The 14,755-nt window shown below is 43.4% G+C and overlaps 2 protein-coding genes across 5 annotated transcripts in view; one reads left to right on the forward strand and one right to left on the reverse strand.

The window, feature by feature from the left end:
* Positions 1-701: 701 nt before the first annotated feature.
* Positions 702-8,675, forward strand: LOC147262199 (erythroferrone). 3 transcript variants are annotated; one of them, XR_015115985.1, is made up of 9 exons: positions 702-1,449; positions 2,546-2,662; positions 2,915-3,029; positions 6,367-6,494; positions 6,640-6,751; positions 7,146-7,227; positions 7,524-7,602; positions 8,065-8,140; positions 8,267-8,675. XR_015115985.1 is itself a non-coding variant. In XM_086204710.1 (8 exons), the coding sequence occupies exons 1-8, from the start codon at positions 1,258-1,260 to the stop codon at positions 8,083-8,085; spliced, it is 846 nt and encodes a 281-aa protein (XP_086060836.1). In that variant the 5' UTR covers positions 702-1,257; the 3' UTR covers positions 8,086-8,260. The 3 variants fall into 3 exon arrangements, 2 of the variants coding, with proteins under 2 accessions (XP_086060836.1, XP_086060835.1); XM_086204710.1 differs by lacking the exon at positions 8,267-8,675 and having other exon boundaries at positions 8,065-8,260; XM_086204709.1 differs by lacking the exon at positions 8,065-8,140 and having other exon boundaries at positions 704-1,449.
* Positions 8,676-11,740: 3,065 nt separating this feature from the next.
* cyp7b1 (cytochrome P450, family 7, subfamily B, polypeptide 1) overlaps positions 11,741-14,755 on the reverse strand; it is an 8,751-nt gene continuing 5,736 nt past the window's right edge. For both annotated transcript variants that reach the window (XM_086204713.1, XM_086204714.1), the window contains exons 3-6: positions 14,707-14,755; positions 14,417-14,623; positions 13,187-13,365; positions 11,741-12,371 (exon numbers count right to left, since the gene is read on the reverse strand). The exon at positions 14,707-14,755 is cut by the window's right edge and continues 563 nt beyond it. In XM_086204713.1, coding sequence (XP_086060839.1) covers positions 12,078-12,371; positions 13,187-13,365; positions 14,417-14,623; positions 14,707-14,755 — 729 coding nt within the window. In that variant the 3' untranslated portion in view covers positions 11,741-12,077. The remainder of the gene's footprint in view (positions 12,372-13,186; positions 13,366-14,416; positions 14,624-14,706) is intronic.

The following is a 14,755-nucleotide window of genomic DNA, read 5'->3' on the forward strand; positions in this document are numbered from 1 at the left end:
TGAGTGGCGTTCCACGGGAAGTATATGTTTATTCTCAGCATCATGTGTCACAGTCCCGTTGGTCCCTGTCAAAACCACAACAGCTAGGAACCAACAGCATCCACAGTGACGGGATATGAATGAGGAACAGAAATCTTACACATCATACATCAATGCAAATCAATGATGTCGATAATCATGAAGTAATCACATGAGATCATGAGGGCGTTCCAGTAAGACGGGTTGAAAGTCAATTAAGAGTCTGGCGTTACTCAGCACATCCAGAGTGGCTTGAACTTGTACAGTTTGACTTCAAGCAGTGAGCAATGGTGGCGCCCCCTATGGCCAAAGGAGACTGCATTTCCCATGAGCACCCAGACTCTTGGGCAAAGATATGATGCCATCTCTTCTTTGTTGCAACACTGTGGTGAGTAAATGTGTGAGCAATCTTATGTGCAACAGAAGACTTGAAGTTACAGCAACACTTCTGTCGGTAATCGTCTCGTGTGATGTCACAAGGACAGCCAGTCAGTAATAAAATGACATGGTTACATCATCACTGAGTAGGAAAGTAGTGCACATGTGCAGTACTTTCCTACTCAGTGTACTCGGGGTGGTTTGACTGACTCATCACCAGCATGAAACACAAGCAATGGACGAGTTTTTAAAACGCTCTCTGAAAGTTTGACTGGAGCTGCTGCATTAGGACCCTGGAGAGCACGACAGGGGAGCGGGGGGGGGGGGGGCGCAAAAGACGGGAAAACAAAGTCTGGAGGCAAAGTAAGACACAAATGATGGCAGAAGAGATTATAGACAGTTGGACGCTAGAGAGACATGAAGAGAGACAGAGTGACAGTCTCAGATCCAGAGGACGATAGAGAGAGAAAAGAAAGGGGAGGAGTTCATGAGGAAGGCGGTAGATAAAAACATTCGTTCAAGCTGAGGAGGATCAGACGACAAGCAGCAAGAAGACAGAAGAGGAGCAACAGACAAGAAGAAGAGGTGGAAAAAGAGAGGGAGGAACAGAGAGAGAAAGCAAGAGGAAGATGTTTGTTTACATCTGAGTCTGACGATGAGGAGACAGGAAGGAAGAGACCAAGAGACACTGCAGGAGACAGGGAAGACTCCCTGAAGACCCAGGGAGGAAGAAGATTCACACCACAGTCCATTCAGAGAAACTTTAGTCCACGAGGACCAAAGGTGCATCATGGGAACCTCTTAGAGCACCAGGACAAAGACCTGAACACGTCCACATCGAGCTGCACCGCCTCCACCAGCATGCTAGCCAGGCTGTCCCAGAGACGAAGCTCACCTGGTGGGGCAGGAGCGCTGACGCCACTCCCCTTCCTCCTAGGACTGATGATGATGATGATGATGATGATGATGACAGCGACAGCGACAGCGGTAAGCCAGAGCGAAGAGAGTGAGGAGATCCTGGAGGACGATGAGGACGCCAGCACTGAGATCCTGGTAAGAAATAACCAGAAACATCGGGATGTCACTAAAGTGGACTTTTCAATAAAACCTGTCACCCTCTTGTGTTATCAGACATTTGTGTGACACGTAGCACTCAGAATTAGCTTGTAGTTGATAACAACAAACATGTTCTGTAAGTTGGCAGTGACCTTTGACTGTTACCACCCAAGTCCCACCAGATCCACCTGGAGTTCACACCAGCACTTGTGCCAAAGTTGAAGGAATTCTTGAGACAAATTCTAAAATAACGATGCAATGATGGAAGACACAGGAGACATAAAAAGTTCTTCAGGTCTAAACAGAACATCTGTTATCATCTGTTCCAGAAGTAACTTCGGGTTCTACTTCAGGCCTTTTTCTAGCTCCGCCTCCTAAACATGTTGCTTCGTCCCCTCCACACATGGAGCAATGTATGCGCTGTCGGGAAGTCAAATGTTTCTAAGGGGGAGGCCACCGGGACTCCATAGGGACGCATGCTGAGGTGGTGACGCAGAGTCGTTGGACATGAACAAGGGAAGACACAAGACCTCCTGGTTGGACAGAGACAGTGTCAGCACCCAGGAGCTTCACGGTGCCATCAGGATCTGTGTAGTCGGCCTCTAAGTGGGTGGTGCCAAAATTCGGAAGGACAGCTTTCTCCACAAACACGACGGGACGTAGAACTCAAACCCACAAACATCAAAACGCACAAAATAAGAAAGTCATTTCTTATTACTAACCCTAAACCTTCAAAATAGCATGGAACGCTGGTCAGCTATGAATTCACCAGATTTCTTACCACAGGACCTTCACAGTCACCTGATCTCAACCCTGCGGCCCACCAGGCAGGGCTGGATGCCACCCTCACCACCATATTCAAACCACAAGCAACAGAACATCTTTTAGAATCCTGAGGCTGTGCTGGCAGCTTATGACCAAAACATGACCTTTGGTTTCAGTCTCTGACTTAGAGACCATCTTGACCCCGGAGGTGTGGTGTCTTCTTCACTCCTATTCACTGGTTTATGTTCTCGGAGCGGCAGCCCTCTAGTCATAGTTTTAGTTCCACAACAATCTTGTATCACGCGTTTGACTGTCTTGTGTCCTGCAGGAGCCAATGTCCTCTGATCTGTCCCAAGTGTCTCCTCTCAGTTCCTGGCTGATCTTCAGGAGGAACTCCAACAAGGGGGACAATCGCAGAACCAAAGGGTCCAGGAGAACCTCCAAAGTAATGGTCTTTGATATTCTACAAACATCCCCCTGAAGCCCTTGAATTCATTTATTTCATAGAAACATCTTGATAGTATTTAAATATCTTCAAGCACTCGTTGCTCCTGCTGAGATGTTGTCATGTAAAATCTCCGAATAGCAAACAACACCTGTTTTAATCACTTCTGCTGATAGAACAACACATCACTCAGCTTCTGTCAATGTGTGTAACACCTATAGAAAGATATAGGAATGCTTGTGTGTCTTGCAGCATGGTCTTCCAGGACCTCCAGGACCTCCCGGTCCCCAGGGGCCCCCAGGCCCCCCAGCACCCCTGCTGCCACAGCAGCAGGAGCTGATCCAGGAGCTGCAGCTTAAACTGAGAGGTGATGACGTGCTGAACATTGGAGCATTTCTGACTGACCTCATTTGTAATGAACGCTCCATATGAATGCACCTGCAAGGTACTTGAACGTCCCACCTACAGGAGGATTCCATTTGATCTCACTTTAGAATTCGACCCTGAACCAATCTGAGACGTGGACATTTCTGCTTCCCTTCCTCTATTTTGACAGCTCAGATCATCAGTCAAGATTTCACTCAGTCAATAAATAACAAGCTTCAAAATGCACCAAACCAGTGGCTTCAGCAAGAAGTCGCCAATGTAGCTCAATCTAGCTAACTGGATATATATATAATATATATATATATATATATATATAAAACTATATAACTGTATAACTATATATATATATATATATATATATATATATAAAACTATATAACTGTATAACTATATATATATATATAAAACTATATAACTGTATAACTATATATATATATATATAAAACTATATAACTGTATAACTATATATATATATATAAAACTATATAACTGTATAACTATATATATATATATATATATATATATATATATAAAACTATATAACTGTATAACTATATATACATATAAAACTATATAACTGTATAACTATATATATATATATATAAAACTATATAACTGTATAACTATATATATATATATAAAACTATATAACTGTATAACTATATATATATATATAAAACTATATAACTGTATAACTACATATATATAAAACTATATAACTGTATAAATATATATAACTGTATAACTTTATACATATATAAAACTATGGAACTGCATAACTATATATATAAAAATATATAACTGTATAAATATATATAACTGTATAACTACATATATATAAAACTATATAATTGTATAAATATATATAACTGTATAACTATATATATAAAACTACATAACTGTATAACTATATATATATAAAACTATATAACTATCATTATTATATATATAAAACTATATAACTGTATAACTATATATATATAAAACTATATAACTGTATAACTATATATATATAAAAAACTATATAACTGTATAACTATATATATAAAACTATATATAACTATAACTGTATAAATATATATATAACTATATAACTGTATAACTATATAATTGTATAACTATATATATAACTATATCTAAAACTATAACTGTATAACTATATATATAACTGTATACTGTATAACTACATATATAACTAATATATAAAACTATATAACTGTATAAATATATATAACTGTATAACTACATATATAAAACTACATAACTGTATAACTATATATATATATAAAACTATATAACTATTATTATTATATATATAAAATTATATAACTGTATAACTATATATAACTGTATAACTATATATATATAAAACTATATAACTGTATAACTATATATATATATAAAACTATATAACTGTATATCTATATATATATATAACTATATATAACTATAACTGTATAAATATATATAACTATATAACTGTATAACTATAATTGTATAACTATATATATAACTATATCTAAAACTATATAACTGTATAACTCATATAAATATATAACTGTATAACTATATATACATATATATAAAAACTATTTATAACTATATAACTGTATAACTATATACAGTATATATAAAACTATATATAACTATATAACTGTATAACTATATACAGTATATATAAAACTATATATAACTATATAACTGTATAACTATATAATTATATAACTATATATATAACGATATCTAAAACTATAACTGTATAACTATATATATAACTATATAACTATATAACTGTATAACTATATATATATAAAACTATTTATAACTATATAACTGTATAACTATATATATAAAACTATATATAACTATATAACTGTATATAACTATATAACTGTATATAACTATACAACTATATATAACTGTATAACTATATACATAACTATATAACTGTATAACTACATATAACTATATAACTGTATAACTATATATATAGAAAACTATAGAAAACTATATAACTGTATAACTATATATATAGAAAACTATAGAAAACTATATAACTGTATATAACTATATAACTGTATAACTATATATGGAAAACTATATATAACTATATATCTGTATATAACTATATAACTATAACGATATAATTATATAACTATATATATAGTTATATATGTAACTATATAACTGTATAACTATATATATAAAACCATATATAACTATGTAACTGTATAACTATATATAACTATATAACTGTATAACTATATATTTAAAACTATATATAACTATATAACTGTATATAACTATATAACTATATATATAGTTCTATTGTTATATATAATGACGAGAATATATATGTAATATATAGTTTATATATATATATACACATATATATAGTTATATAACTATTTATATATAGATAGTTATCTTATAGCTCAAACTAGCAAACTGGATAGCAAACTAGCCTTTAAAGTTCAATTAAGTAGAATTTTCTCTGCAGCACTTTTACGTGCAATCGTATATTTGCATTTATTGCGACTTATTCTTGAATGTGGGTACTTGTTCCCCAGTGGACCTGCACCATGTGACGCTAGTGAGACAGAGAACTAGAACGTTTACAGACAGACGGTGTCCAGACGTCCCATTTGTTTTCACCAAGGAGGGAAAAAGTGATGAAATGTGGATGAACAGAGCATCAGTCATGAATGCTGCTCAGCCTCACTGGCACGTCACTGATGCCTCACTTTCACTCCATGTTTGCTGCACACAGGTTATATAAATACAGTAGACTCTGTGTGTGTGAGTGTGTGTGTGTGTGTGTGTGTGAGTGAGTGAGTGAGTGAGTGTGGAGGCAGGCTGTCTGAGTCCTTAATAAGGGTAATTTTGTGGAGTGTGGATGTGACTTGGCTCAGCTGCAGGATTCCAGAGATTCCTGCTGACTGTGTGTGTGTGTGTGTGTGTGTGTGTGTGTGTTTCCACTAGGTTTCTTCTTTGTGTGTTTTCATATTGTGCGGTTGAGTGTGTTTCAATGTAAATTTCAGACCACCAACGACTGAATAAAAGGATGTCAGAGAAAATCTCACGTTCTCCAGGGTTCTCAAGGTCTCTAGAGGACCCTTTCACTTGAACACATGAACCTTCATCATCACAAATATGAACGATTGCAAAAGTGACTCCACCCACTCTGCTTGATTGACAGATGTGTTTAGGTATCAAGGGCCTAGCTGAGATACACCCAGCGTCGTCAAGAGTAAACATAGACCTGTAAACTGCCCTTTCAAGGCTTCTTCATCCTCGTCTGTGTCTCCCCTTCTCAGACACGGCAGCTGGCGTGTGTCTCCTGTGTGATCGTCCTCCTCGTGTCTCTACCTCCTTCCTCAGGCGTCTCTCACAGGCCATCGCCGTCCCTCGCCGCAGCCTACTGGAGTTACAGCTGTTCAGCCAGGTGAACAAGCACATGCACACACGCACACACTCTCAGTGAGTCCCGTACTTGTTGATGCTAATACACACAGACACACAGACACACAGACACACACACACACACACCAAACCCGGTGAACTTACCATTTGACCTCTGACCTCTGCAGCCCTCAGATGCGATGCAAAACCTCCAGAGAGGTCAGAGCTTCAACGCCAGCACTGGCCGCTACACAGCCACCGTCTCCGGCTTCTACCAGCTGACTGCTAGCCTGCTGATTGGTACGAACTTCAATGATGGACTGTTGCTATGTGATGTAATACAGTGACGTCACAGCGTCAACATGTCAAGCAACAAATACAAAACGTCTCCTTTACATGACCTAAAAGGGGTGTGGCCTACCAAAGTGACAGCCATGTTCATGCCCTTGTCAGCTGGGGGGGGGGCTGCTCGCGTGATGTGCTGGACGACGCCCTCTGATGGATCAGGAGGAAAACTGCAACTGTGCACACACGATGCGTGTCAGTGGCGTCTGATGCTGTGACGAGTTCAGACATGTTGCTCCGAGCGTGTTCCATCATAGTACGTCAACAAGTGCATGACTCACTGTGCGTGCGTGCGTGTGTGTGTGTGTGTGTGTGTGTGTGTGTGTGTGTGTGTGTGTGTGTGTATCAGAGTCGGGTGACAGAATCCAAGTGCGACTCCGGGACAGCGTGCGAGCAGCGATCTGCATCGAGTCGCTCTGTCAGAGCAACCTGTGAGTATCTGGCGGGTTGGTCTGTATCATGTGACCAGCTGACGGGATTTAAAGCTCCTAAAGAGCAAAAAAATATGTAAAAATTTACATTTTAACATTCTTTGAGTTTGTTTGGTTGCGTTGATTTTGTTGTTGTTGTAAAACTCGGAAAATACAAAATGAGAATTAACAGAACAAATATTCAACAATACTAAACTCAGTTGTTGATGACCTGTGTGTGTGTGTGTGTGTGTGTGTGTGTGTGTGTGTGTGTGTGTGTGTGCGCGCGCGCGTGTGTCTGTATGGGCGTGCTTTAGCTCTGTAGAGTCGGTGATGGGTGTGGCTGCTGCTGGAGGAACATTCAGCATCCTACTGACAGGAACGCTCTACCTACAGGTGAGCAGTGACAGTACAGTATTTCTGTAGTACTGCATACAGGTCAAAGTATCTGTAATATACTCGATTCTGTAAGTTTTCGGGGAATTTATACCTTTAACCTTCTATATTTGTATCAACCCATCAGTTACCAGTTATGTTGAAGAGAAATATTTTGCATAGTACGCACATTAAAACAAAGATGATGTACTTTTACTTCAAACTTCAATCAGAGCAGAACAACCGGAACACGCATGACTTTAACATGACCTTAAGAGGTCATGGGTTCAAGGATTGAACGCTGCTGAGCACTGGAACACATAAGCACCGTGCAGAACATATATGTTTACATTTGATTCTTCGGTCTACGTAATTTCAAGTACTTCTCTGCCTAAGTATTATTTTAAAAGGAGACTTCCACAGTACTATTTACTCTGGGTATTTCAGCTGTGAAGGAAGGAACTATGTACTTTGTGTCAACAGCAGCAGAGGTGCTACATTTGATAAACAGGAAGCAGTGATCACATCTGTGTGTCTAATAATGATCATATGATATCAGGTCAGTTTAAGCTCCGCCCCCATTAGAATAACCTGGAAATTAAACCAGCAGCTACAGACCAGAGCTGTGTGTGTGTGTGTGTGTGTGTGTGTGTGTGTGTGTGTGTGTGTGTGTGTGTGTGTGCAGGCTGGCGAGTACGTGTCAGTGTTTGTGGACAACGCCACAGGCTCGTCCATCAGCGTCCTCCAGGACTCTCTGTTCTCTGGAATCCTGCTGGGAGTCTGAGCACACAGACGACGACATCATCGTCAACTCACAGCAGCTCCAACTCACCTTTAATTAAACGCGATCAATGTGTTAAACCCACTGACCTGAGATCAGCCAGAGGAAAGCCACAGACAGGACATGGACATTGAGTCTGGACGACAGCAACATGCTGGGACTCGAGCGCGGAGACAGACGAGCTGCGCGCTGTATGCTTTGACGAAATAAGAGTTGCTGTTCTAAAAGTGTCTCATGTGTTGGTTTGTTACGCTGGTGTTTGTGATGTGGTCAATCACATCAGAACCACTGGTGATTAAAATGTATTAAAGTTCATCCAGAGCTTTTCTTGTTATCCCATCGGGTGAGCACTGACATTGAGAAGCCATGCCAAGGCCTCCTAGGATCATGTGATGTGTTCAGTCCAGCCAGCAGAGGGCGGTGTTGCCTCGACGCTAACCTCCTTCGAGTTGTTTAATTGTTTAACACCACAGGCCAAGCTAACGTAGCTGACCAGCCTCACAATGTCCCCAAACCGTACGCTGTTGTGATTGGTTGATTCTGCTGAGATCATCTGATGACGAATAGCCGAGTCCAGCTCGGCCTCCGATCATCAAACCAATGCACACGCATGTTCCTGTGCTCCTGTTCTCCCTTTGACTCTCAACTGTGGCGTTCAATGATCATGTGACCTCTCTTTTGTTCATGTGCACTCCTGATCGCCACCTTCAGACCAGTTAACAAATTGCATGAATTTTCATTTTGCCCTGTTGGATCTCAGGAAGGTTCGAAGAGCTTCAAAATGCAGAAAGAAGAAATGGGAACAAGAGAGCGAAAGTTGTGAGCAGGCGATTGATTGACAACAACGATTGAACTGAAACAGGCTGTGATCAGCTGATCAAAAGTTTGAGACCCCAGCCTCTAAAAGCCCAAACTTCCTAAAACAGAAGCTGAAGTGTCAGAAACGCCTCAGCAGTCAGCAGCTCCACCAGGACTGCTGAGCACCTCAACACTGGTTTGGCCTGCTTAATGCAGGCGTTTCCAAGAGGCTCCAAGTGGTGAGGACAGCTTTACCGAGGGCGTCCACGGTCTGGGACTGATGTCCATTTCTGTGAACATCCCTCGCCATCCATCCCCAAATGTTCTCAACAGGGTTTAGATCAGGCGAACACGCAGGATGGTCCAAAAGAGTGACGTTACTCTCCTGGAAAAGTTCTCGGTCAGACGGCGTTGTGAATTGTAGCGTTGTCCTGCTGGTAGCCCAGTCATGACCTCACAGACGAGGGCCTCCGTCCTGAGGGACGCCGCAGCAGCATCTCCACATAGCCAGCGGCTGTGTGACGTGTAACCCTGCACAGCCTGGAGCGCCACTGTTCCACTGTAGGAAAAAGCACCCAGATCATGATGGCGCCCCCCACTGTGCCGCCTCGGAAACATCTCAGGTGGCATCTCCTCGCCATGCCAGTGACGTTGGAAGCCATCAGGACCTTCAAGGTTACGTTTCTTCTCGTCAGAGAACAAACCTTTCGTCCACCTTTGGATGTCCCATGTTTGGTGCTGCCTTGCAAAGTCCAAACGGGCAATTTTGAAGGAGGCGTGGCCTTTGAAGAGGTTTTTGTTGTTGAAGCCCCTCCCTCTCAGATGCAGTCTGATGGTTATTGGGCTGCACCAGTCATGGCCTTCATCTGGGACGAGGACCGTCCCGTGTCTTGACCGACAAACATTTGGATCCTCCGGCTCAGCGCCGGTGAGATTTTTTTGGCTCTACCACGTGATTCTCTTGACCCTCAGGATCTTTACAGAAATGTAAAATGAGCGTCTCACTGCGTCCGACCTCAGCGGCGATGGCTCGTTGTTTCTGCAGCTCAACGATCCAGCACCTCCAGAGACAGTCAGCTTTGCCGCCATCAGGAGATCTTGACGGTGTGAAGACAGGAAATGACACGGAATCCAAATGTCTGCAGAGATTTGGGCTTTTAGAGGCTGTGGTCTCAAACTTTTGATCAGCTGATCACAGCCTGTTTCAGTTCAATCGTTGTTGTCAATCAATCGCCTGCTCACAACTTTTGCTCTCTTGTTCCCATTTCTTCTTTTTGTATTTTGAAGCTCTTCGAACCTTCCTGAGATCCAACAGGGCAAAATGTAAATTCATGCAATTTGTTAACTGGTCTGAAGGTGGCGATCAGGAGTGTGATCAGAGAGCAGCGCACTGCCAGGCGTTATGAGGCAAATCTCTAGCAGCTCACATTAAACAAGCATCACTGACACGCCTGTGCTGACGTGGTGGTGAGTGTTTGGCCACCATTTTGGGCTAATGCTAAGCTAACTCTCCATCATGCACCCAGGAGCGTCACATCGTGCTCGGTCTCCTCTGCCTCTGAATGATGAGCGTCCTCTCGCTCCCTCAAGTGACCTTCCTCCAACCAGACCTGAAGCATTCAAATACACACTGAGGCTCTTCCAGGACAGCGAGACACGTGGGTGGTGGACATTATGAGACCATGGTTCCATTTTCCAGCAAGTCTGTTTGTTTTAGGCACCGCCCACGTCAGTCATGTGGTTTGAGGTGAAAGGGTTTCTGTTGCTCCACACAGCCGTGTCACTGACACACTGTACATCCCCCATACACAGCCGGACGCCATCTTAATTTCCTCTTTTGATCCACTTAAGAGCAAACAGGAATGTTGTCTCCGTGCTGTTTATTAATGATGTCATAAGCGTTGCCTCAAAATACTTTATTCACCCTTAACGGAAATTCTGTAAACTGGAGTCAAATACTTGAATAAAATTTGCGTGTACAAAAGCTGATCACTGAAAAAACCATGACCTCAATTCACACCTTCACTCAGATCAGGTGGTCTGGCTTCAGGAGGTCTTTGGTCCCCAGGAGGACTGGAGGTTTTGATAAGGTGTGAGTGTATACCAGGAAGAAAGGCCTCCAACAAGTACACACACACACACACACACAGTTTGAAAGTGGGTGGAGATGACATCATCACAGAGTGGCGCCTTATGCCTGGCACCGGACCATGAAAAAATACACACACACACACACACACACACACAATTAGATATAAGATGTGTCGACGGAATAATGACAGTGGCACAAAGTTCTGCTGACAGACAGCACAGCTCATTACACACACACACACACACACACACACACACACTCTCTCTCTCAGGTGATCTGGGACATGCAGGTGTGTAGTTCACCTTGGGCCACATGAGGGAGCTACTGGTTTCTCTTCTTCACTGGGATGAAAATAAAGCTTTTTTTAGCTGCGGAACTGAAAAATAATAACCACCTGCTCCACCCCCTACCTGGTCGTGGGAGGGAGGCCACACCCACCTGACTGCAGACAACAAAAGACCACCAAATAAACAAGAGTATAAAGACAGAGATGACACTTTGTCACATGACACAAGTTTTTTTAATAAACTATGGGGAAATAACGACCTACGACATCATCAGGTAAAAACTGCAGCAAATTTTTGAGTAATGCGTTTTTCAGTTCTGAAAACTTCCTGCTGCAATGCAGAGAGACGATGACCCGGAGGATGTGGGATATTCATGTGCTCATGTGTGAAACAACAATCAGTGGCTTACAACAAAGGTCAACTGTTGAACTGACGGTTTACTGCTCCACACTGACACTTTCGTGTCAAACCTGCGGAGTCTCTATTCAGCCATCTTGGACTCTCAGAGCCCTGCAGCGGTGACGCTCCTCGTCGCTGGTCAAGCTGCTCGTAGTCGGTAGCGGAAGCCTACGTCAGCGGCCGGCAGCAGGATGCCAAGGCCCGCCCTGCCTGGGTCCAGGTGGACTCGGCTCGGACCGTCCTCCAGCTGCAGGTCGAAGTAGAGTAGCAGCAGACACAGAAACTGTTTGATCTCATTGATGGCGAAGAAGCGTCCAGGACACATGGAGGAGCCAGAGCCGAATGGCATGAGGTAATACCGGAGCCTCTGTCCGTCCTTGTAGAATTCCATCTTCTCTCCACTGTCCTGCATGAAGCGGTCAAACTGGAACGTCTGACGGAACAAAAAGGAAGGATTGGTTCACAAACAAGCAGACGACCTCGTTGGGAGGCAACAGTGACCTCCAGAGGAAGAGCCACATCTTGACAGCTTTGTCTTTCTTCAATACATCAGACCAACATCTGGGCCCAGACATCTGCGCCGCTGTCTCGTGACAGGAGTTGAGCTGCAGAAGCGTGAGCCTCCACCCTCAAACCAGTGAGCAAGGATGCCCAGAGAACACAAGATCAACTTTTGCATTTTAAACCTGTGACTCCTTCAAAGGTCATTTGGGAGAACATGGTGATGAAAGCCGTACCTTTCGAAAGCTTAGGACTGTCTTACGCTTCTCACATGTCAACGCATGAGAGGCGGATCGCTGGCGGCAGCCATGTTTAATTCTTTGATTTTGAGGCCTGAACTTCTCAAAGATGTAGAAGTTACTGTTACTAATTTGTGAAATACCTGAATGCTACTAATGTGAGGACGACACGCCCATTTAATGGACTGAGATGTTTGGTGAATGCTGGCCTGGCGTCTCCCTGGCGACTCATGGCTCCAGCCAGCAACTCACTTCACACTTTTAGAGGCTCATGTCAAATCAATGTTCTGCAATTCCTGCTGGTTTCTGCTCCTCCACATCATGGAAACACAACACCCTCTGCCCTCACACAGGTCTGACAACCGTAAATTGCTGATGATGCGTACGACTATCTCCAGCAGAGGGCAGCAAGGAGCTTCCAGCCAGGTGAATGTACCAGACACCATTTCAGTGCTCCATAAAGACCAGGAGACATGAAATCTGTCTGGTGAAGATCGTGCATGCATACCTGCGGCTCCTCGTAAATGTCGGGGTCCATGTGCATGCTTTGAGGGTACAGGGCGATGATGTCTCCTTTCCTGACGGCCACCAAGCGCTCGCCATCCAGACGCAGAGCAAAGTCCTCTTGAGCCACACGGATGTTCATGGAGGACGAGGACAGACGGAGGCTCTCGTTAATGGAGCTCTCTGAGGAGGACGAAGAGGGGCGTCAGACAGAGGACAGACATCACAAACTCAGAGTGACTCATGAACTCAGGTCATCAGCTTCCTGTGAGGACAGAGGGTGGTGCTGGCAGTCGCCAGGCAGTCGCCTGAGCAAGCTGACATCATCCTCGTCGCAGCGGTTTGTGGCAGAGAGAATCTGCTGGTCTGCTTCGAGAGTTAAACATCAGAACCCTGCATAAACTAAATGCATGTGAATCCAACCCATTTCTGAGGAAGTTCTGGAGAAAGCAAATATCCCATGGTGCAATGCAGCAATGACGAAAACAACAACAGAACAGACTGTGGCGAGCCGAACTGTGACATCAGTAAGAATCAACCTTCCCTGCTCTCATAGATTTGAACTGGCGTCGTGTTCAGGTGGACATGATCTCTTGATCTGTTACAGGAGCTGAACGCCTCCGGCTGCTCTGACATCACCATCTCCAGCATGGAGGCGAGCTGGTGAAGCTCCACTCGTAGCCCCTGATGGAACAGCAACTACAGCCCCACTGAGACCTCCACGTCGGGCTGGGTGATACGGCACGAACAACAAAAACAATCTCCACTTATTTTTTTACAACAAATCCGATTCACGCTTGGGCTGCCGCGGTCTTGTTCTTTTCGTAGGGAGGAACACCTCCCCCACTCGGCAGCCCGCCACTGTTTGAGGCGCTGCAACAGCCTTTAAACACCCTTTGCAGCGAGTCGCTCTTTGTTTTGTGTCTGACGCCACAAACCCGAACCAATTCCAAATGACTGAAGATACTTCTCCTGTCTTGGGAATGAAATCTTCACCACTCGCCGCCATGTTTGTATGTCAAGCGTGCGGGGGTCGTGCACTCTGAACTACAGACGCCCAGCAGGGAGCGTTGGTGGAGGGTGTTGGAGAGAAAATTGATTTTCATTAAAACAAATCGATGAAAAGAACACATTCAAATTAATCAACAAAATCGATTGATCGCTGAGGCCTAACTCGATGTATGACATTGTTGTCCTGCTGGGGGACACAGTGAGGCAACAGGACGTAGCATACCAAGGTAGAGCAGCTTGTCCAGCTGGTCTCTGCTCAGTGTCACGTCCGTGTGGCTGTGGAACTCAACTCCACTCAGCTTCAGAACATCGATGATCTCCTGACGAACCTGCTGCAGGGCCTCTGGGTGACTCACCAGGTGGTACATCGCCCAGAAGGTGGCCGGAACCGTGTTCCCCACTGACGCCCAGAGAATGGCGAAGTGATGAGCTGGGGGTGGGGGGTGAAAGAACTTTCAGACCCAAATCTGAAACATTTCACATTGTCAATAAGGTTTCCTCAAACTGGTCTACCTGCTTTATCAACGTCCCTCAGCGCGTCGTACTGCTCGAACACTTCAGA

Source organism: Aulostomus chinensis, chromosome 5 (assembly GCF_037954235.1).
Source record: "Aulostomus chinensis isolate RoL2024-O1b breed Wild chromosome 5, RoL_Achi_v1.0, whole genome shotgun sequence".
Classification (NCBI taxonomy): Eukaryota; Metazoa; Chordata; class Actinopteri; order Syngnathiformes; family Aulostomidae; genus Aulostomus; species Aulostomus chinensis.